The sequence below is a fragment of the Ursus maritimus genome, unplaced genomic scaffold, assembly GCF_017311325.1.
Source record: "Ursus maritimus isolate PB19 unplaced genomic scaffold, ASM1731132v1 scaffold_3, whole genome shotgun sequence".
In the NCBI taxonomy this organism is placed as follows: Eukaryota; Metazoa; Chordata; class Mammalia; order Carnivora; family Ursidae; genus Ursus; species Ursus maritimus.
Genome location: NW_024425563.1, coordinates 74,272,215 through 74,295,349, shown reverse-complemented (window position 1 = coordinate 74,295,349; position 23,135 = coordinate 74,272,215). Strand labels below are relative to the sequence as shown.

The following is a 23,135-nucleotide window of genomic DNA, read 5'->3' as shown; positions in this document are numbered from 1 at the left end:
TCATTGTTTATTTACTGCCTATGTGTATGTTAGTATCTGTCAAGAAAGTATGCTTTAAAAATCAACTTCAGGGGCGCCTGGGTAGCGCAGTCGTTAAGCGTCTGCCTTCAGCTCAGGGCGTGATCCTGGCGTTTCGGGATCGAGCCCCACATCAGGCTCCTCCAATGGGAGCCTGCTTCTTCCTCTCCCACTCCCCTGCTGTGTTCCCTATCTCGCTGGCTATCTCTCTGTCAAATAAATAAATAAATAATCTTTTAAAAAAATAAAAATAAAATAAAAATCAACTTCAGTGTAAATCGGAGGAGTATGGTGATAATTTATTTCCATTTAAAGAGCTTCTGATGGTGCCTTGTATAAAGTGCTCAGTTTTGAATGGATAAAATTTTTGAATGTAGTCAGATACACATTATAAGCTCTTAAATCATGCACTGCGTGAAAAATAGTCTTCCTTTTTAATCAGCAATATGATTTTATTGCCAAACCAGGTATGAAATGCTGCACCTTGAAATGAACCATACTACCAAGTAACTCTCTTTGATAATAACATTGTTTTTCAATAGCTGGTTAATTGTCAGTCAGTTAGGGTCTGCCTTCTGCTCAGGTCATGAATGATACCAGGGTCCTGGGAATTTGGCCCTGCCCAGAGCTCCCTGCTCAACTGGAGTCTGCTTCTGCCCCTCCCCCAGCGTGTGCATGCTCTCTCTGGCTCACTGTCTCTCTCAAATAAGTAAAATCTTAAAAAAAAAAAAAAAATAGCTGGTAATTGAAATCAACATCTTAAGCAACTAAAACTTTTTATAATAAAGTCCAAACAACTTTATTGACTTAGTGTGTAGTCATATTCTGCCACCTTAAAGCTAAGCTATTACAATGATTAGTTACCTTAGTCTAGTATGCTTTGCGTTCATTTATAGCTTTGCTTCTAAAAATGCTGTGGAAGAATAAGCAGAAATATTGGAAAATAGTCCAAATTAAGTGCAGAAAAAGAAGTTCTAAAAAATGGGACAGTATGTTTGGAAGATCATCACAAAATGTTACAGAGGAATATATGAACAACTTTCCTTACACTGGTTTAAGAAAAGACCTCTAAAAATTGAACATGGCCTTACTGCCTTATTAGTTGAATTACACCACAAACCTTGCATCACAGTGTTGTTTTTCAGTCAACTTCAATAAAATTCTAGTGTTACAAGTTCTGTAGCTTGCTTGATTTCCCCTTATAAAAGAATCTTATAGGGGCGCCTGGGTACCACAGTCATTAAGCTTCTGCCTTCAGCTCAGGGCGTGATCCCTGCATTCCGGGATCGAGCCCCACATCAAGCTCCTCCAATGGGAGCCTGCTTCTTCCTCTCCCACTCCCCTGCTGTGTTCCCTCTCTCACTGGCTGTCACATAAATAAAATCTTTAAAAAAAAAAAATCTTAAAAAAAAGAAAAAGATATTTCTTAAAAAAAAAAATCTTATAATACTGAATGTTTAGTCTTATCACATCTTTCAGTGTAGAATCCCGACTCCAAGCTTGTAGGGTCAGCAACTTTTAGCTCCAGTGCTTTTCATGATCTCCACTAAAATACACCCTCGTATACTTGGACTGTTCAGAAACAGATACAAATTTATCTGCAAAACTAGTTCCCAAACTAGGAAGAAATGCCACTTTTCTTGGTTGTAGTTTTTGGAAGATAACCTGACACTTCACTTGGAAAATTAGGAGCATTCCGAGATCACTGCAGTAAAGCAAAGGTTGCAATAAAACAAGTCAAATGAATTCTTGGGTTCCCAGGGTATGTACAAATTAATGTTTATACTTTACTGTAGTTCATTTAAAAGCATGCAAGAGCATGTCAGAACCAATGTGCATACCTTAATTAAGAAATAACTGCTACAGGGGTGCCTGGGTGGCTCAGTCGTTAAGCGTCTGCCTTCGGCTCGGAGTGATCCCAGCGTTCTGGGATCGAGCCCCACATCAGGCTCCTCCAATGGGAGCCTGCTTCTTCCTCTCCCACTCCCCCCTGCTTGTGTTCTGTCTCTCGCTGGCTGTCTCTATGTCTGTCAGATAAATAAATAAATAAATCTTAAAAAAAAAAATAACTGCTACAAAATGTTATCGTCTGAGCTTTCACCTAGTCTTAATCATTGATCACAGATCACCACAACCAATATACAGTTGTTGGATGCTTAGGGGAGATGGTCCCCTGGGCAGTTAAAATCCCTATATAACTTTCGACTCCCCCAAAACTAATAGCCTACTGTTGACCAGGAGCCTTACCAATAACAATCAATTAACACATATTTTGTATGTTACATGTATCATCTACTGTATTCTTACAATAAACTAGAGAAAAAAATGTAAGAAAATCCTAAGAGAAAATACATTTACAGAACTGTATTGTAAAAATTCCACATATAATTAGATACATGCAGTTCACACATATTCTGTTCAGGGGTCAACTGTAATAATGAAAAAGTTGAAAATAGTTTGAGAATTACCAAAATGTGACACAGACACGAAGTAAGCAACTGCTATTGGTAGTGCCAGTAGCCTTGCTTAAAGCAGGATTGCCATAAACCTTCATTGTATTAAAAAACGTAGTGTCCTTGAAGTGTAATAAAAGGAATTATGCCTGTATGTAGATTTAGTTGATGGAAATACCAGTCTAAGATAATCCATTGAATAAGAACTTTACATCAATACTAGAATGAAGTAGGATGAAGGATTCATTTCTTTAATTAAATTCTGTATTAAGTACCAGATCCAGAGTTGTTATTTTTTTCTACGTTAGATACGGTTCTCGTTTATTGGGAGCTCTAAATGAAGATAAATATATTTCTCATTTAAATGTGAGTGTAGGTATTCCATTATAAATGTTTTATACTGCATTTCACATGTTCTTTTCATGACTTTATTAGTATATTGTTGCTGTTCAAGATAGTCACCAAATGATGGATGGAAACGTGCTAAAAAGCCATTTCACCAGTTAAAATGGCTGTTAAAATTTTTTTCCTCTTCTTGTTTCTAGTTAGTATACAAATAGTACATACGTTACCTCCTTTTACAGAGAATGAAGGGAAGACCTCAGTAGGCTCATGGCAATCCAAAAGAAGACTAAAACGATACATCTTTCTGATACATTTCCCAAATCAAATAAGGAACAGGTCCAGAAGTTAAGCATAGTTTCATGTATAATGAATTAGAATGGAAGGCACTAAAATTAACTCAGCTTTGTACCTTACTATCCTAAGATTATTCACCAGCGTTTCTCAGGCACTCTCATAGTCCTATCAGAATACAGATTTGTTTTTCTAAATAACAGCTCTCTGGACGTTACTGTAGCTAGTATTCTCACTTGCCCTGAAAACTAAACCTCATAAAAGACCCGTAGTCTTGTCTCCCTACTTTCAGTTCTCTGCATATTCCAGTAGGGCTGCTGTCCCCACTATACCTCAGATACTTTTGTTAAGGCCACCAATGTTCTCCATATTGACAGATGAAATAGTCACTTCTCCATCATCTCACATTTCTGTTAACACAGTTGACTACTTAATGCTCCTTGAAAAACACTGTGTCTTTTGATTAACACCTTAGTATTCCTTCTCCATCACTAGCTGGTCCTTTTCAGTCTCCTTTGCTTGTTTATATATAGCTTGATTTCCGCCTGTTAAAGGGTGCTCTAGAACTGGAATCTAGACTGTCTTATCTAACCTCTCTGGGTGGTGATATGTTTAAAAATTATTTGCCAGGGTGCCTGGGTGGTGCAGTGGGTTAAGCGTCTGACTCTTGGTTTCAGCTCACGGTTGTGAGATTGAGCCCCGCCTTGGGCTCTGCACTCAGGTCAGAGTCTGCTTGAGACTTTCTTTTTCCCTCTCCAGTTGCCCCTCCCCCCCTAAAATAATTAAATAAATCTTTAAAAAATGTATTTGCATGTCACTAACTCATTTGTCTTGATATTCTAATCCTTGTTGAATTCCAGCTTCCAGCTGCCAGTGTGATATCTTCATTTGAATGCCTTAGAATGTTAATTACTCATACTAATAGTAATAAAAATACATAATATATATCTGAGTGCCCCCAACTCAATCAGCTGTTCAAGCCAAAAGCCTAGGAATCAGCCTGAGATAGTTCCCCTCCCCTTAATCTCCATCATCTCTTCATTCAGCAGATCCTCTCAACACTGCCTCCAGAATATATCCTCTGTTCAGCCTCCTTCCTTTGACTGCTGTGAACAGTCCAGACAAGAATCCTCTCTTGGACAACAGCTTGTCTTTGTAACTTGCTTATCCATTCTCCATTCTAAGTGATCTTTTAAAAATGTAATTATATTCCCCAACTGAAAACCATCCAAGGATTTGTGAGGCCTTGTGAGATTTAACCGTCTTTATCTCCAACCTTAAATTCAGCTACTCTCCTTTATGGAATGCTTCTGCCATACTGGCTGCTGGGAGGTGGGGGGGGGGTGTTGTTTTCCTGCCACCCACCAAAGCAGGTTCCACTGTAGGGACTTTGCTATTATTAATCAGTTGGCCAGCTTGCAGTCATATGCTTCTAGTGGTGTCTCCTCATCTTGCTGAAACACTGGAAAGTAGCCATTAAAAGGTACTCTTAAGTGTTGGTAGTATGATACTATTTCTGTAAAAAGGGTATGTGTAGCAGGAAGGGCTATATTAACTTAACATCTGCATAAAATAACTGGAAGGAAGCCTGAGAAATTGGTAACAGTTTACCTGTAGAGGAAGGGGACCAGGTAACTAGGAAACTGGAGCAGGAAGTAGACTTCACTGTATAATCAACTTGATCTTTTGAATTTTGAACTGTGTAAATATGTTACCTATTAAAAATAAATATATTAAAATCAGATGAGTTTCTTAAATATTAATAAATATACTGATCACCTAGCTCTAACTACAGTGGGGAGTGGGAGAGACCCTAGGAAAGTGAGTCAAGATCATATCTAAAGAGACAGTTAAAAAAAAAAGTGGCCACCATATCCCTAGTGCCTAAGAGTGCCTAATACGTAGTAGATAAGTAATAAATATTTGTTGATTGAACAAATATGCTTGTTAATTTGCAGAGCATCTCAGAACCATTTACTAATCTCAAACATGAGTTGCCGAATTTTTGAAAATGAACCTAGATTTCTGATTTAAAGCTAGTACACTGCATAGGATTACCTGTAACCAGTACTGGTTGTCAGGAATGAAATCCTTTATTTCAGCTAGGTATTTCAGACTCCTTTTTTCTGGTATTATTATCTCACCTTATTTCCATATTGTCTTAAATCTACCTTTATTTTTTCTTAGTTTTAGATTAATTTGGGTCCTGATGAAATTTATTAAAATGCTAAACCAGTGACTACTTTGCACCTATCAACTGAGCTCTTGTGCTGTTTTTTTTGCTTTGTGCTTTCTTTTTTAAAAAAAAAGAAAGTTTGCCAAGAGTAGAGTTTCTACCTCACTGGTTTGGGTATAAATTCAAACAACCTTTCTGAAAAACTGATTGCAGTATTGATGCAGGCAGGCCAGGTCTGAGGATTCAGAAGGGGTCCCACAGGACCAGCCAACCAGGTTCTAGGCTTCCTGCAGAATGGAAATCAAAGGCAGGAAGAAGTGAAAGCAGAGTTGAATGAATGTATAGACCAGAGCAGATACAGACCGTCTGGGAGACTCAAAGGAAAACCGGCGTGAGTCTCATGTTTGCCGATCTGGAGTTATTATTAAGGACGATGGTCTGGTGTACATGTCCTCTCAGGCATCCAGGAACTGGTCAAAACAAGGATTAATGGTCAGATGTCCTCCTTAAGGCACTTAATGCCCTGGAGCTTGCAGTCTTGGTCCGGGTGTTTGGAGTCTGTGGTCTTGGAGAATGTTCTTGAAGACCTCATCTGGCCACTCCTTAGATGTTATCAGTTGTGCTGGAAGACTTCAAAGAAATAATTAACTCCTTGACCTTTACAAGGAGGACATACATTAAGGCATGTGTAAGGTAGGGGTGCAGGTCCTAGCAAAATTAGAAGCAGGGGAAAAAAAAAACAGCTTTTTTTTTTTTTTTCCATGAGGTCCCTTACAGTTTCCCAGTCTCAGTGTGACTTAAAAGTTCTAAATTTTGTGATGCCTGGGTGGCTCAGTCAGTTAAGCATCTGCCTTTGGCTCAGGTCATGATCCTGGAGTCCTAGGATCCAGCCACACATTGCATCGGGCTCCCCCTGCTCAGCGGGGAGTCTGCTCCCTCTACCTCTCATCCCACTCTTGTGCTCTCACTCGTGGTCTCTTTCTCTAATAAATAAAATCTTTTTTAAAAAAGCTCTAAATTGTGTCATATTCTTTTAGGTAATAATTTCCATTAATTAAAACTGTTTAAAGAAATAGAGTGTGTAACTGTTTCAGTATGTTTTAAGGAAATGAAAAATTAGGAACAACACATGTCCAGTGATAGGGCAATTATTAAACAATGTCATGTTTTTTAAGTTGGTGTAAGTTTTACATGATACCAAAAACTTCAGTTAGCTACCTAGCTTGGTTTCATCATACTTTTTAATATGAATAAACTCTAAAAAGCAGGATATAATTTGCTTATACACTGTAGTGTGTATACATTTACAAACACACACTAGAGAGAGTGAACTCTGCTTTTGGTAAGTTTATGGATCATTTTTTTTTTAACATTGAATTTCTCCATCTTCTGCAGTAAAATATTACTAACCAGCGTTTTAAGAAATTTTAAGGGATTCAGAAATAAGAACAACATGAAATTTAATAGCAGACTGGAGGTTTCTCTAGCAGGATCTGTACCTTTTCACTGCAGACTTATTTATGTATAGCAATTCTCAAAATACAACTATCCTGGAGAGAGGAGTTCTCATTAGAACAATGCTAAAACGGAAATTTCAGCTGTTAGCTGTAGCTGAAATACCCCTTAAATCTCAAATCATGCTGAACTTTCTGATTCTTTGGTTGACCTTTTGGGATGATAATGAGTGTACTGAAAGAAACGTTTAAAAAATACTTCAGATTTTGTAAGTTTCACATTGGGTTCAAGAGCTTACTTGTAATTTACCTTTCCTGGCTCAGTTGTTTAGGGTTTCTTTTTTTCCATAGATTCTTAGGATTGTTCACAGATATGATATAGTTTTTAATGCTTTAAGATGAAATACAGTATTATGTATAAAGAGGTGTTAGTATATTATATAAAGAAAAAAATAAAGTTACTGGTAGTACTCGTGGTACAGGGTTAGGTTGTATGTGCTCTGTCTTCAGTTCACAGAGCCAGTAGCATAGTTGAACCTCTTTTTTTCTGAGAATATTTGTATGTTGAGGGACAGCTTGGGTTGATAAACTGCCTATAAACTAAATAGGTACAGGATCTCATCATTTCTGCCTTTCATTGGGGAATACTTTCAGAGGCTGATTTGATTTCTGAAAGGTCTATTTAGAAAATTCTGGGTTTTGCCATTCCTTTTCTAGTTGAGACATCACAGAGTCTTGAGGCTAGAGTGTCATGAGAGTATCGATAGAACACGATTGTTCGTTCTTATTTAAGCCTTATTGTGTAATGCTGTTACTTTTTCAGAGTGTTGCAGAGGCAGGAGTATGGGAGAGAAGCAGTCTGGATAACATGAAAGTGATGCTGGTGTCTAAGGCAAGGCGACTTGATTCTGTGGGAAGGGCTATACCTGATCCATCTATTTTCTAGGTAAGCCTGCCTTTGTTCCAAGGACTTCACCTGTGTTCTGCAAATTTTGGTGGTAACTAGATTATTTTTTCTGTTTAATTTGGGGAATGTCATCTTTATTACTGTAAAATGATTGATATCCTTTTAAAACAGTAATTTGTATAGTAAAACCTGAGTGAATCATTGGATCTTCACCATGTAAATATTCAGTACATTTTTAAGTTTTTCTGCCAAGGAAAAATGCACGTGAATAAATAGTAAATATGTGAACAGACTGATACGTTGTGCATAGGAGCCAAATAAATATTGAGTGATTAGTAAACATTAAGGCTTATGGCCTCTATTATTTAGTTGGCAAAAAGTATGTGGACAAGACCAAAATGGAGTATTGAGGGAAGAACTTCATTGGACATTGTAAGGTAAACCCCAAAGACTTCAACCAGGCTCTTGATTTTAATTCAATACATTTCCTCCTGTCAAGCATGAGGTATTCTATTGTGAGACTCTGATCGTTCGGTTCGTCTGAACAAGAGGAAAATAATGTATGTGTAAAATAGCAGGTAAAGGCATTTTAAAATCAATTATTCCAAAAGAAAGCTTAACTCCATATCCATTAAAAAAAAGCAGTTTGGTCAGTGATGAATGTACACACTTTTTTAATATGGAAAAAAAACATTGTGAGGATAATTCCATAGTGTTCTTAGTTTTCAGATAATAATAGAGCTTAAATACTTGTAAAAAGTATTATGGAGAAATTATTAGATTTATCTTAGATTTCTAAGATACAAGGTTTAATGAATCTTCTGAAAGAATCAGAAGTTAAACACCTATTTGAATGTATCATAAAATTGCCAATAAATAATTAGTGGTGAAAGTTTTGCTAATAGGACATATTTTATGAATAAGACAACTTGCAACAGTCATTTTCATTGGATGTGGTAAAACCCAGTATTTAAAAAATAAATGCCATAGGCTTTTAATTAGAAAAGTCAGATTCTTGCAGATTATTACATCTCATTCTAAATATGGGTATAACTTTTTGAAAAACAATTTTTGAAGTCTGTCATTGCAATTTCACATAAAGAACACTGTAGTGGATATAAATTGTGGGGGGTTTTCGTGGGGTGGAGGGGGAAGTTGGAGGCTACTTTATGTTCGTATTTGGAAATAATGTTTTAAATCTGAAATCTATTCTACAGATTTGAGTATGAGCACAGTTGAAGAGGATTCTGACACAGTAACAGTAGAAACTGTGAACTCTGTGACTTTGACTCAGGACACAGACGGGAACCTCATTCTTCATTGCCCTCAGAATGGTAGGAGAACTTGCTGACCTACAATTGTGGATCTTTTTGAATTTCTGGATTTCATGTCACCTTTGATCCCTGTTACCCAGATAGACAGTTTAGGCTAGCACAGTAGAAAAGGGAGTTCTCCCTTTGGATCATGAATTAACCTTAATTTATATTTTTATTTTTTTAATATACTTTTGTATTTTTAAAATTTACCATGAATTTGAACTTTGATGTATCTCATAGCTGTTTACGAATAAGTAGAATTTATTGAGCCTACAAAGATGATGATTGATTAATATACTTCCTCTTTGATATCATTTGGTGCCTGCAATGTAGGTAGTACATTAGAAAATATACATGTAGTCCTGTCAGTTTTTTTGCTACAGTCTGTTAGAGGATTTTATATGACTGTTTGAATAAGATTTAATGTCATTATCTGTAGGATTCCATAGCCTTGAGGCTTGTGATTTTATTGTCACTTCTCTACCTATTCCTTATTTGTATTTACTGTTTATTTTGCCTTAACTTTATCTTTGCTCAGCCAAGGTTTTATCTTCTTTTCTCATTCAGTACTTAATTTCTGGTTTTTTTATTGAAACTTGTGATGTTAACTACCACCTACCTATTAAAGTGATTCAAACTTCTGTCTTTTTTCTGAATTCTTTGTGTTTCTCATAGACACCTTAAATTTCACATGTTCCAAACTGAATTCTTTTACAAAATTCCCAGACCTACTTCTCTTTCTCAGTTTCATTACTTAGTATCCCAGATCATAAATGTGGGTAGGAATAAACCCTTCTCTCATCTCCTTTGTTCATTTCATCATGAAAACTTGTTGATAGTATTTTGTTTCTTGAGTCCATTGCTTCCTTTGTCTCAAGTCCCCCTTTCTCTGTTCAGACTCTTCATTTCTCACCTGGGAGGTCCTAGTAGCCTTTTAACGCATCTCCCAACCCAAATTCATCTTTCAAACTGCTGATGACCTTGCTCATGATACTCAGTAGTGTAGGAAGGTTTGTTTGTTTGTTTTAAGTGTCCCATGGTTTTTAGAATACAGTGATGGACTCCCATCATCTCCACTTTCCTTCCAGCCTCACTTCCTGTCACATTTCATATATCTGTGTCCTAGCAATTCACAGCTGACTTTTTTTCCTTACACACCTTAAGCTTTTCATACCTCACTGTCGCTGCAAATAATTATTCCTAGTGCCAGTAATAATCATCACCCCTGGCGTTTGTTCATTCAAGTTCTTTCCAATTTAACACCTGCAGGAAACCTTCCTTCAACTGTAGTATAAATTAGATGCCTCTCCCCTCGTTCCACCTGCATAACTCTTAGAACACTATTTTGAAATTGTTGCTTTAGTCATCTCCACTACCCTGTGAGTTCCTTGACAGTGAGGAGTTACCTGTTATTGTTCTGTTTCCAGTATTTAGCACATAGTAGGCATTCAGTAAATATTTATGAGTGATTAAATAACAAGCCCTTGTCTTTACATGTGAAATATTTGGAAAGACAGGTAGTTAGTAGCACAAAAGTGAGATGGCGCCTCTGTTGTCATAGTTCTTGTTGTAAGAATGGGAGCTGAGGTTCCGCACTGGGGGTAACGAAGGCAGTGTCGTTTGGAGTCCTACCTGCACAATTGGGTTAACTGAGCAAATGATTAAGAAGATTGTTTTACACTTACTTGTTGAAGATTTTGGGTTTTCCTCATTGGTTTGAAGATTTTGAGATTTTTGTTTTATTTTGTTTCATTAGAAGCTGATGAAATAGACTCAGAAGATAGTACTGAACCTCCACATAAAAGGCTTTGTCTGTCTTCTGAGGATGATCAGAGTATTGATGATTCTACTCCTTGCATATCAGTTGTTGCACTTCCACGTAAGTCACTGTGTATTAAGAACAGAGTTCCCTTTTGAAATCAAATTTTAGCTTGGGAGAAATCAAATTGGCATTTCAAGGTAGACTTAGACCCATTATATTCTCTTCGTTTAGTTGAAAGAACTCTTAACTAACTCTTCATGAGTGGGCATGGCTCTAAATGTTTTTACATATATTGCCTATTTTAATCTTCTCAGCCTTTTTTTTTTAATTATTGTCATCCTCCCGCCCCAAACTTTTTTAGACATTTTCTCCTGATCATGCTCTCCTCCGAGAAATTGTAATACCACAGATATACTGGGTTTTTTTTTAATGTACCGTAGGTATGTATTGTTTTATTAATAAAGAGAATGCTTTTTTCACCCACACCTCGCCCAGAAGCATGTATGCCCTCATTGAGAAAGCGCGCTGTAGAGTAGGTATTATGATCCCTGTTTTACAATGAGGAAACTAAGGCACAGAGAGGTGTGAGAACTTGTCTAAGGTCATACCCAGGCATTCTGGTTCTTGAGAACTTTAATTTTGCTCTCAGCATCAAGCAAAATCACATCTTCAGTTGGAAAAAATTAAGATTAGGTTTTCATCGTGGCAAACCTTGTCTTCACAGGTAGATGTGTACTTTTCATGTAGAGTTTATTGCTTATTCAATTGAATAGAAAAGAAACTATTTTATATCAGTTTACTGTGAGACTTTATTCAAAGACATTGTTAAAGTTAATATTACTAATATTGCTTCCACTGACATATACAGACATAATGTATTTCTGATTAAATGATCTTTCCTTCTAGTGATGGCTTATATGATTTTAAACTCCTAATTTGACCATAATTAGGTTGTGATCCAGTCTTAAAACTTAATTGACCTGTCTGTACAGATAAAAATCCTATATGGACATTTTCTAAGCTAGAATTTCTTAAAACTCAGATATAATTCACCTATAACATTATTATCAGTCTCAGGTGTACAACATAATAATTTGGTGTACGTATATGTTATGAAATGACCATAATGATTCTAGTTAATATCTGTCACCACACCTAGTTAACACCTTTGTTTTTTCTTGTGATGAGAACTTTCAAGATCTACTCTCTTAACAATTTCCAAATATACCATAGAGTATTATTAACTATAGTCACCATGCTGTACATTACATCTCTAGTACATAAAACAAAAATATTTATTTTACTAAGTCAGAATTTTTGAGGGATTATTTTCACATAAATTATGACTGGTTAATTCGTTTGGTTAAAGTTGAGTACCTTGGTCATGATTGTAGGTTCAAACTTGTTCTATTTTATGGTGTTAGACTGAATCCTTCCACACTTACTCACTTAACTGGGTAGAATAATTTGGATGTGCTGACCTAAAAGCACCTGAGCTGCTTGATATGGGGTCATAGCATCATCACATTTGGAGGACATTCTGGAGCCTAATATTTACAGTAGGACTAAATTTATGAAACATTGGCTTGAAGTATTTTTCTCTAAATTGGTAAAAAGTACGTTGATAAAATCAACTTAGGAAAACTTATCCATTAAAAAAAAATTCACGTAAAAACATGAAGTCCTGTGTCTGTCACCATCGTCTGGAACTGACTGAACGGTTTGTTGGACTTCAGGGAAGTAAATATTATTAGCTCTTAAAAATTTAACTTGAAATTTAATTTTAATATTCAGGGTTTTCATTACATCCTTTATAAAACTGATAAAATTTATCTGTCTGATCCTTAAAAAGCCTCTTTAAGTCTCATGTTAATCATTCTAGATCACTTACCACTTCTTCTCTACTGCAATTATCTACCACCACATTTATCCATTCTCTCTTCACAGAACTCTTGATTATTCATTTAGATGATTGTTGCAATATCTTAGCCTCTTCTGCCTTTTGTTCTCTAACTACCTTGTTTATTACTCCTATTACCTCCTTTGCTATCACCTACTAACTGGAGTCCATTTGTGATATACTTCCAGGACTGCGTCCTATCTTTCTAGGTTACTTCCTCTAATACTCTTGAATGCTTGCAGTCCTTTGCCCACTAGGGCCCACTGATCTTACCACTTTTGCATTGTTCTTTTCCACTTGTATCTTTTGTTTCCTCCCTACCCAGTTTGTTTCGTGGTTAATCGTTATAATCACTCTTGCATTTACCCTCAGATCCTTTTTTCCTTCTCTCACTTCGTTGTCCTTTAGTGAAACCACAACCCTGTTTAAATATGTCTGGCTATTTACGCTATATTGGCACAGCTAACTGAAAAACGGCACAAGCAAGCTAAGTGATCTTACTTTAAATTCATGATCATTAACTTGAAGTGGGCTCATACTGTTGCCTGCCAGTCACACCACACTTACAAATGGGTGTTTTTTCTCCCGCTCAGGTGACTGTTTCATACATTCCTGAAACCTCCAGTATTTTCTCCACCTTTGTTACTCTCAGCAGATAACCTTGCTTCTACTTACTGAGAAAGTTGAAGTAATCCAAACAAGTTTCTGCAAGTGTCCACTACTGCAGATACACACCCACATGTAGTTATGTCCATACATTCTGTTCTTCTAGCTAAGGCCAGCCCTTCGCTTCACTAGATCGCATCCCTTTTACTTACTCAAGGACATTGTTGCAGCATTTCTTTCCTTTCTCCTCTGAATCATCAGTTTTTCGTTCTCTACTGGATCATTCCCATCAGAATTACAAACACTATAATTTCTTCTTTAAAATAAAAAGTCCCCGGGACGCCTGGGTGGCTCAGTCGGTTAAGCAACTACTTTCGGCTCAGGTCATGATCTCAGGGTCCTGGGATGGAATCCTGCATCAGGCTCCTTGCTCAGTGGGGAGCCTGCTTCTTCCTCTAGCTCCCCCTGCTTGTGTGCTCGCGCGCGCTCTCCCTCTCTGTCTCTCTCTCTCTCTCTGACAAATAAATAAATAAATAAAATCTTTCAAAATAAAAGAAAAAGTCCCATTAGCCCACTTGGGCTCCCATCTAACTTCTTTCCTTTCCTTTAGAGCAGAATACTTTGAAAGAATTGATATACTTAAAAAAAAAAAAAAAGAATTGGTATACTCACCTTCATTTCTTCCTCCATTCTTGCTAAACCCACTCCAGTCAGGATTTCACCTCTTATCACTTGACCAAAACTGTTCTTCCCAAGTCTCCAGAGACTCTCCTGTTGCTAAGTCCATTGGTGATTTTGTGTGTGTTAGTCGTCTTCTTGATCTGTCCACAATTTCTGACAATATTTATCACTCCATCTTCTCTAGAACATTTTGTCATTTGGTTTCCAGGGAACACATTCCTCTAGTTTTTTTCTACCGTCCTGTCTGCACCTTCTGAGTGAATAGGTCACATCTTCCCAGGCTCTAAATTGGAGTAGACCAGGATTCAGTTCTTAGGTTGCTTCTGTTTTGTTTTCTCTCACTCCCTGGAATGCATGGTTTTGAATCCTATCTCAGGTGATGATGCCCAGATTTATTCCAGTCCAGACTTGATCTTAATTCTAGATGTTTAACCTCAAACTAGTGTGTTTAAAAACCAAGCTCCTAAAACTTTTTAAATTCTAATATTTGCTTCTTCTACAGTCTTCCCCATTTCATTAATGGCAGGAACATTCTTCCAATAGCTCAGACTGTTAAAACTTTAATAACATCCTGGACTTTTCAGTTTCTTTCATATTTGGTTTGTCCACAAATCCTGTTGGTTCCCAAATCAAAATATATCTACAATTTGAACGACTCATCACCCTCACTTGCCTTCGACCCTCGTCCAAGTCACTGACCTCTCTTACCTGGATTATTGAATTAGCTTCTTAACCGATTTCACTGCAGCCCTTCCTGCCCTTCAGACTATTGTCTCCTTAGGAGCCAGAGTGATCCCATTAAAATAAAAGACTATGTCACTCCACTGGTTTCCTACGTGAGTGTTAGAGCCAGAGTCTTTACATTGGCCTCCAAGTCCCCACATAGTATCTTAACTTTATTGTTCGGTTTTCTCTCGTCCCTGTCCTCCTTGCCATTCCTTTGAGCAGTCCAGGTGTGCCCCATCTCAGGGTCTTTGCCCTCGGCTTTTCTTCTGCATGAAGTACTCTTCCTCAAGATACCTGTGTGACTAGCTTCCTTTCTCAGTTGGGTCCAAATCTTGGTTCCTTTTTCTGGCCTGTTATCTAAAATTTCAATCCCTTCCCCCAATAAATTCCCTTTTCTACTTTATTTTTTCTCATTATTTATCCACATCCGACATAATGTGTTCATTTTGTGTCTTCCTCACGAGAATATAAGCATAGTGAAGGCAGGACGTCGTTTCATTTGCTTACTGCTATCTTCCCATCATCCAAAGCAATGGTATGAATTAGGTACACAATAAATTTTTGTTAAGCATATATGGTAATATGTTAGGAAATTAGATGGTCACATATGTTTCTCCATGGATTTTTTTTTTTTTTTATAATTAGAACTTGCTGTTATTCTGGAGTTGAATTGTTCTTTTTTTCTTGAAGTTTCAGAAAATGATCAGAGCTTTGAGGTGACCATGACTGCAACCACCGAGGTGGCAGATGATGAGATTACTGAGGGAACTGTGACACAGATCCAGGTACAGTGAGTCTTTTTACTGACCGCAAGAGGATTATCCTTAACACATACCTTAGGTGGTAAGATGATGAGAACATAATTTGTCTGACAAAGGACAGAATTGAGGTAAGATATATTATTTTCATTCAGGTTTCCAGTCCCTACATATATGAATCTCAGAATAGTAGGCAAAGGTAGAATTTAAAATTCATTCCCTGTAGAGTGGTTCACATCTGTTGAAACAGATGGTGCACGTGCATTCTTCAGCTACATGGAATGATCGCACTTGAGCTATTAAATAACTTTAAATTTTATCTTACCAGTTATATAAGATATTGGTATAAAGCTTTTTAAGTGTTACCCAGCAGTATCTCTAGTGACCGATTTAGGGGGGTTACATATGTGCCCTGTTCTCATATGAATGGAAGCTATTCATTTCACATAGATTTTAATGATAACAGTTGTAGTCCCTTTGGGTGCTATGGGACTAAGATACATTTTATCCTGAGTTAAGAGGTTGGATAACAAGCAAGACTTACTGCTTTCCTTTTATGTGAACTTCTTTGTCTCATACGTGTTATTTTTGCCAAACGTAATCAGAATTCTTTGCTGTCTTAGATAGCCTGGAGCTTAAATCTGTTTTACTTTGAAGTTTATGTCTGGCTGATTGTGCCTTTCTTTTTAGTATCTTGTCCTTTTGCTTCACTTCTTTATTTAATAATATGTTTTTGAAGTAGATAATAGAGACATTATGTCATTATTTTTCTTATGTGAAGCATCACAATGACCCTTCAGTTAAGTGTAAGAGTTACGAGTTGATATATAACATCAAGGACTAAGGACATCTCAGGTGGGTGCACTGTGAAAACCTTTTTCAACAGGGAGCTTCACAGTGGTTCCAGAATGATAGGACTTCCAGAGGAGTGAATCTTTCATGTGCTTCAAACAGTTTTGAGCCTGCCTAGAGATTGTCATAATCTGCTCTTGGATTTCAGTGGGTGATTTGGACAGGAATTTTTTCCAAGTCCTCTGAAGCCATAGAGCACATTCTTCAAAACGGGCCTTGTCAGATTCATTTCCAATTCAAAGACTGTATAGTCTGACTTCAATTTCATATTCAATACAATAAAAATAGCTCTGTGTGTGTGTGTGTGTGTGTACGTATGTGATGTAGTTTACAACCTACTTGTTAAAAGATTGGGCAATGGTAGTGTGAGTTAGACAAATTATAGGGTTGGTTTGAGTTATTTCTTAAGAGTTAATGAGTTATGGGGCGCCTGGGTGGCACAGCGGTTAAGCGTCTGCCTTCGGCTCAGGGCGTGATCCCGGCGTTGTGGGATCGAGCCCCACATCAGGCTCCTCCATTATGAGCCTGCTTCTTCCTCTCCCACTCCCCCTGCTTGTGTTCTCTCTCTCGCTGGCTGTCTCTATCTCTGTCAAATAAATAAATAAAATCTTAAAAAAAAAAAAAAAAGAGTTAATGAGTTATAATTTGATATTAGCCTCTTGGTTTGTTATTACTGTCTTAGTGAATGAAAAGCGTTTAATAATTTCTGATATTTGTTTCATTAAAAATACCATTAGGTTGTAAGTGAAAGCATAGTTCAAAGTTCAGAACTAGCCTGCTTTTTGCTGTGTCCTGTGTCAAAGCAGGTGTAACTATTTCACATATTGTTGTAGTTAATGTACTGTCCCATTTCAGCATGGGAACTAGCTTGAAAAAAAAATAGAAACTAAAAAATTTCACAATATATTCAGTGCTTTGTGATTAAAAGAAGTATTTAGTGGGTAAAATATTTAGATTTCCAAGTCTATGTATATTACAGACATAAAACCCTATAACCAAACCAACTCAAAAAGGCTGCATTTCAAAAACAGCAGCATACTAAATATATCTGAGTAATTTTAAAAAATGTATATAGAGAGTAGTGAAAAATTGGGGTAAAATACTGTGAAACTTGATAATACCTATATACTAAATATAGTTAGACATCCTTTATTTAAGGTACCTAAGTCGTCTTTACACTCCGTTCACTTGCTATGGAAGGTGTTAAGTTTTACTGCTAAAATTTAATAATTGTTGGCTTCATTTGATGGCTGTTTACATATTTACCATTTACTTGTTTACTCTTTGTAAGTAATAATTGTTATTTCTTCATCAGGGTAATTTGAGACAAAAGGCATTAGATGTTTGCCCAAAGATAGCAATTAACCAGAATGACAGATGTATTCCTAAGGTTCAGAGAGTAGCCTGTATATTCAGACTCACTTTGGGAAATGGTGATTTTTTTAACCAACTGATTAATATATAAGAGAAGGTCATCTCAGGAGAGTATTTTCTACATTACGTTTCTTAATAGTGGGTATTGTTTGTATCAAGTCTTTTCACAGCAATCTGTCCGCCTTGATGAATAACCTCTGTCAAATCTTAGACAGTTAGGATCTTGAGAATACAAGAGGCCTTAGACATTATCTGTCTAGATCTGTCTCCATTCTCAACTTTATAAAGGTAGCCTCTTGATCTTTAAAAGAAAAAAATCTAAAATGTTTGACACATAAACCTAGGGTTACAAAACTTTCCATACTTACTCCAGTGACTCTAGTTTTTTGCTCAGAGATTTAAGAACAGTGATTTCTTAAATACAACATACTCATTACTCCCAGATAAAAAAAAATAACATAGGTAACAGTAGAAACGTGGCTTTCCTCCTCATTGTGCTTGGGCTGTTCACTGACAGCTTCTCTCTTTCCAAGCAGGATGATTTCAGTTCCTCTTGAAATGAAAAATTCACTTTCTGCCTATTCAGGAAATAGTCCAGTGTCTTTTAGAACTTACCTCCAGCCAGTGACATGGCTTAGTTGATCCAGTGCAGAGACTGAACTGAGTCGAGTGGTCACTAGGCATGTGACACTCCTCCTGCTCTGCTCAAGCCCTAGATGGGCTTGTCCCTGAAATGGTAGCCCTGTTGCCACATCTTCCTTACTTAGACTGTAGCAGTCTTTAGCCCAAGTCCAGCTCTCTTAAATGGCTCTGTTCCTGCAGAATTTGCTAGATGAGGTATGTCTGTGATTGAAAATGTAGTTGGTGTGATAATTGCATAAATATACTAAAAGCCACTGAATTGTATATATTTTAAAGGGTGAGTTTTATGGTGTGTGAATTATATTTCAGTAAAGCTATTAGGTTTTAACTACACATTTCTCAGTAAAGACTGCTTTAGCTGCAATAAAAATAAAAAGTGATAACATATAGTCCTTTGAGAAGATACATTAATGAGGTTAGGAATCAGTTCTAGAGGTTGGCTAAAAACAGACTTGTCAATAAACAATAAGGAGACCATGATTTTGCTATGTCTTTTGATTTGACCTATTAATCCTTTAAATTTAGCAAGAGATTACATTACAGATGACTGTATATTTAGGCAGCAAACTACCTATAAGGACCTGAACAATCATGACATTCAAACGAAGCATTTCCATTTTATTATATGTATGAGCTCATTTTATATATTTACATAAACAGATGGCTTTAGATATCCTGTATTGATTTAAGTACTTAATGGAATCTTAGCTATTATTCTATAAAATTGGCTACTAGTACGGAGTTAACATGCTTAAATGAAGGTCATATTTTGTTAATGTAGGCAGTTTTGTTTTCATACTGTCACAATAAAAACAGCAGAGAAGTCATTGTTTTTCTATAAATTGAATATATTTTTCCTCTGTGTAAAGCAAATGAATTCCATATATTAGAGTTTTATAATGTTTAGTATTGCAAACAAAGATGAATCAGGTTGTATTAAATCAAGCTATACTTGTTTTTTCTTTTCTTTTGTTTTGTGTTTTAACATTTACCTCTTCAAGATTCTACAGAATGAGCAACTAGATGAAATATCTCCCTTGGGTAATGAGGAAGTTTCAGCAGTTAGCCAAGCATGGTTTACAACTAAAGAAGATAAGGATTCTCTAACTAACAAAGGTAATAATATATAATGTGAATTTTAATATCCATTGGAAAAAATGGGAGGTAAGAAGAACTTGTAGTCATCAGGATTTTGAGGACTTCGTAATTGTGATTGAGGAGTTACAGTAATTGAGTTTTTGTAATTGATTAACTTTGGCTCTGAATGAGACCATGAAACCAACATTAGTTTTTTTAGTAATTGTAATTTCTCTGAGATGCAGTAAATTATAAACAGAAGCACAGTGGTGGCATATAAAAGAAAGTACAGTTACTACATGTGGGAGTGGGAAGTCAAGTCTTCTCAGAGATCTAACTTTGGTCTGATAAGCTGCTTAGAGGTTTAAAGTAAGTGTTTATAGTCCTACGGAGTTCTGAGGATTGGTAGGGAGCTGTTACAAGAAAGTGGGGGTTGTGTATATGCCTCTCTGAAGTTAAGAAAAGGAATTGTTTTCAACTACTGCATAGTATATACTCATTATGAATATTTTATTCACTCGGTGTGCAACATATTATGTTCACCTTGTCCTAGAATCATTGGTGCATGTTCTTTTGCCCATAAAATTTATTTTTTCCACTGGTGAATTTTTCACAGTCTTGAACATGATTTGGCTTTTATAATTTTCATGTCTTTTTAGCATGCCTGTATTGCTCAAAGAGTAAGACATATAACTGAGGGGAAGCCATAATTTTTTAGTCTTTTACTTATTATTGTCTTTATTTAGTAGAATCAAATGTATTTTTTTTTAAGATTTATTTATTTATTTTAGAGGGAGAGAAGGACAGTGCAAGAGAAGAAGAGGGGCAGAGGGAGACCTAATCTCAAGCATTCTCCACAGTGAGCGCAGAGCCTGACGCAGGGCTCCATCTCACGACCCTGAGATTATGACCTGAGCCGAAAGCGAGAGTCGGACACTTAATTGCCTGAGCCACCCAGGTGCCCCAGGATCAAATGTATTCTTTCTTAAAAACTAGGGGTTACGGGGCACATAGCTGGCTCAGTCGGTAGAGCATGTGACTCTTGATCTCAGGGTCATGAGTTCAAGTCCCACACTGGGCATGGAGCCTACCTAAAAGAGATTACAAAAGCAACTATCTGGGGATCTTTCAGATTTCAGATGAAAAAGAAATTAGCTACATTTTAGTCCCACAGATAATTTATTTAATCACAAATCAAATCTTCAGTGTTTTATTCCTTTTGAAGGGATAATGTTTTCTATAACATTATTTCTTTTCCTTTAAAGGACATAAATGGAAACAGGGGATGTGGTCTAAGGAAGAAATTGATATTTTGATGAACAATATTGAACGCTATCTAAAGGTATTTTATGGCATTTTTTGTTGGTTTCACAACAAATTGTTTCACAATTTTTTGTTTGTTTTCATTGCCAATTGCAAAAATTATCAAAGCATCATTGTATGTACTTTATAAGTAGCTTTCCAGTAATTTTTATAATGGATGATTGGTTAATATGTCATAGCTTCCTAATTCTAAGGTATATGATTATAGTATATTTTTAAACAAATTTCAAATTCTTAATTTAAAATAGCTTTACTGTGTTAGTTAACACCTGAAGTTTAGACAAAATCCTAATAGTTTCTCAGAATCTTAAAGCCCTGTCTTTTCAAGCAGCCTATAAGTTAGTTTAAGCTTGCATTGTCAAAAGCATAAGATACAGGTCTTCTTCTTTGAGTGAATTTATGACGTGAGAATCTTCCCCCTTTTAAAAAAATGAGTAATTTAGTTCATTTTCATATTGAGGCTTATATTCTGTTAGCTAAGTCATCCTTTTCATTAAATGTCTCTTGAACGTAGTATTTTTGAGGTACTGGAGATATGAATTGCCGTAACACATGGTATTGGCTTTTTAAAAGCCAGCAGTTCATTTGGGAATGTTGAAAGCAGGTGAAGAGTAATATAAGGATTGTACCTAATGTGAATGATACATGTTGTGAATTCTGCATGAGCTCGGAGAAGGAAGAGTATATTCTTAGGGTTAGGACAATAATGGAAAATATTTGGAAGAGCAAGGATTTGAGTGGAGTCTTAAAGGAATAGAACTTGGGTTAGAATGGGGCTGGAGGGAGCATGCGCAAGTAAGTACTAAGCACTAAGAAGTCAGAAATGAAACCCAGAGCACATTAAATTGGCTCCTTTTAACTTGAACTGAGTAATTAGCCTCTGGAAACTTGGCTTTGAAGTCCAGTCCAAAGAATTAGAACTCTGTCCTATAGGAAATGAAAACAACTGGTACCTTAGTTGAGTGAGGGATTGGTGGAGTAGGTCTGTGCTCTTGTCAAGGAAATTTTTCCAGTGATTTGCTAACCATTCCCTTAAAGGAGTTTTAGTGCATGTTTGAAACACAGACCCATCAGCATTGTTTGGGAATGGGAGGGGTACAGTATTTATTTAACCATTGTCCTATCGTTTGATACTTAGGTGGTTTATATAATTTTTCACTATTATAAATACATTGCTGCCTAGAATGTCCACATTCCTAAGCCTAATTTTAATCAGCACTGTTCCCAAGCTAAGCTTTGTAAACTAAAGAGTGAAAAACTTCATTTCTTTGTTAATGAATAAAGATCCTTCCCACCAAACTAATTTTTTTAAGAGAAACACAAATACAGTGACCATTGAAAACATATGTCCACTGGTCACACTTGAGTGAAAACTTGAAAAATGCTGGTTTAGATAAGGCAGTAACGAATGGTAAGAACGCAAACTTGGAAATTAAGGAGCTGGTTTCTTGTCTAGGGGATTGGAGTAGATGGTTTCCAAGGACCCCTTCAATTCTATGATTAAAGGGTGGGAATGAGACTGAAATTTGAGACCTTTTAGAGGACCATTTCACTTGACCATATGAGAGTAATTAAGAACTTTATAAACTACAGCGTGGAAGAATTGGCAGGGAAAGGGCAGATAAGCAGGTAGTCTCTAAGGACACGTGGTGACTGGATGTCGGGGAAGAGGAAAAAGGATTTGGAATAACTTCAGAGTGGTTTATTCTGGACGACTGGGAGAATGATGAATGAATTGGCAGAGATAGGAAATGTCGAAAAAGATGTACTGATCTTGGGAAAAGGTATTTTATTTGATAGTTGACTATGGTTTTTATTATGTGCTGCTGTTTAAGAACATTGTGGACCCATTTTTAAACCAATTAATTAGACATCAGATAAACAAAAGTAACTGCCACAAGTGGGAAAAAAAGAGCAGAAGAATCTTCTCATCTCACTATATGGTCATCCTGCAACACAGTGCCTTTCATATATTTAGACTTGTAAATGTTAGATTTAATTATTTGCAGAACTGGCGTAAGAGAATTCTAGATTTTAAAATTTAGAAACTTGGGGCACCGAGCTGGTTCAGTCAGTAGAGTGTGATTCTTGATCTTGGGGTCATGAGTTCAAACCCGACGTTGGGTGTAGAGATTACTTTAAAAAAAAAAAAAAGGAGAAGCTTTTTACTGTGAAGTTTCATACATTCAAAAGAATGTATAAAATGCATATCAGTGTAGTTTTACCTCTTTCTGAAATTTATGTAAATAGATTCATTCTCTGGGTGTTCTGTAACTGGCTTGTGTTTATTGTGATTTGGTGATCCATACCCTTTTGATTTTTTATTTCCTTTTTGTAGCTATATTTCATTATGCCAATATATATACTCTAAGTTACCCATGCACAGTTAACGGTCATTTGGGGTTGTTTTGTGTTTTTTTTTGCTATTAATTTATACAAATTTGATGGATGTGAATGGTATTTTATTATGGATT

The 23,135-nt window shown here is 36.4% G+C and overlaps 1 protein-coding gene and 1 long non-coding RNA gene across 4 annotated transcripts in view; one reads left to right on the top strand and one right to left on the bottom strand.

Moving 5' to 3' along the window:
- Positions 1–23,135, top strand: part of DMTF1 (cyclin D binding myb like transcription factor 1) — a 44,011-nt gene that overhangs the window by 3,373 nt on the left and 17,503 nt on the right. For 2 of the 3 annotated variants that reach the window (XM_040644308.1, XM_040644309.1), the window contains 6 exons: positions 7,561–7,683; positions 8,862–8,978; positions 10,717–10,839; positions 15,326–15,420; positions 19,263–19,377; positions 20,604–20,680. In XM_040644308.1, the coding sequence (XP_040500242.1) occupies positions 8,870–8,978; positions 10,717–10,839; positions 15,326–15,420; positions 19,263–19,377; positions 20,604–20,680 (519 nt within the window). In that variant the 5' untranslated portion in view covers positions 7,561–7,683; positions 8,862–8,869. The remainder of the gene's footprint in view (positions 1–7,560; positions 7,684–8,861; positions 8,979–10,716; positions 10,840–15,325; positions 15,421–19,262; positions 19,378–20,603; positions 20,681–23,135) is intronic. The other variant, XM_040644310.1, reaches the window with a different exon arrangement.
- On the bottom strand, positions 5,608–10,777 carry LOC103658680. The gene is made up of 2 exons (XR_567248.2): positions 10,646–10,777; positions 5,608–5,913 (listed from the first exon to the last, which is right to left on the bottom strand). It is a non-coding gene; the product is annotated as an uncharacterized LOC103658680 (long non-coding RNA).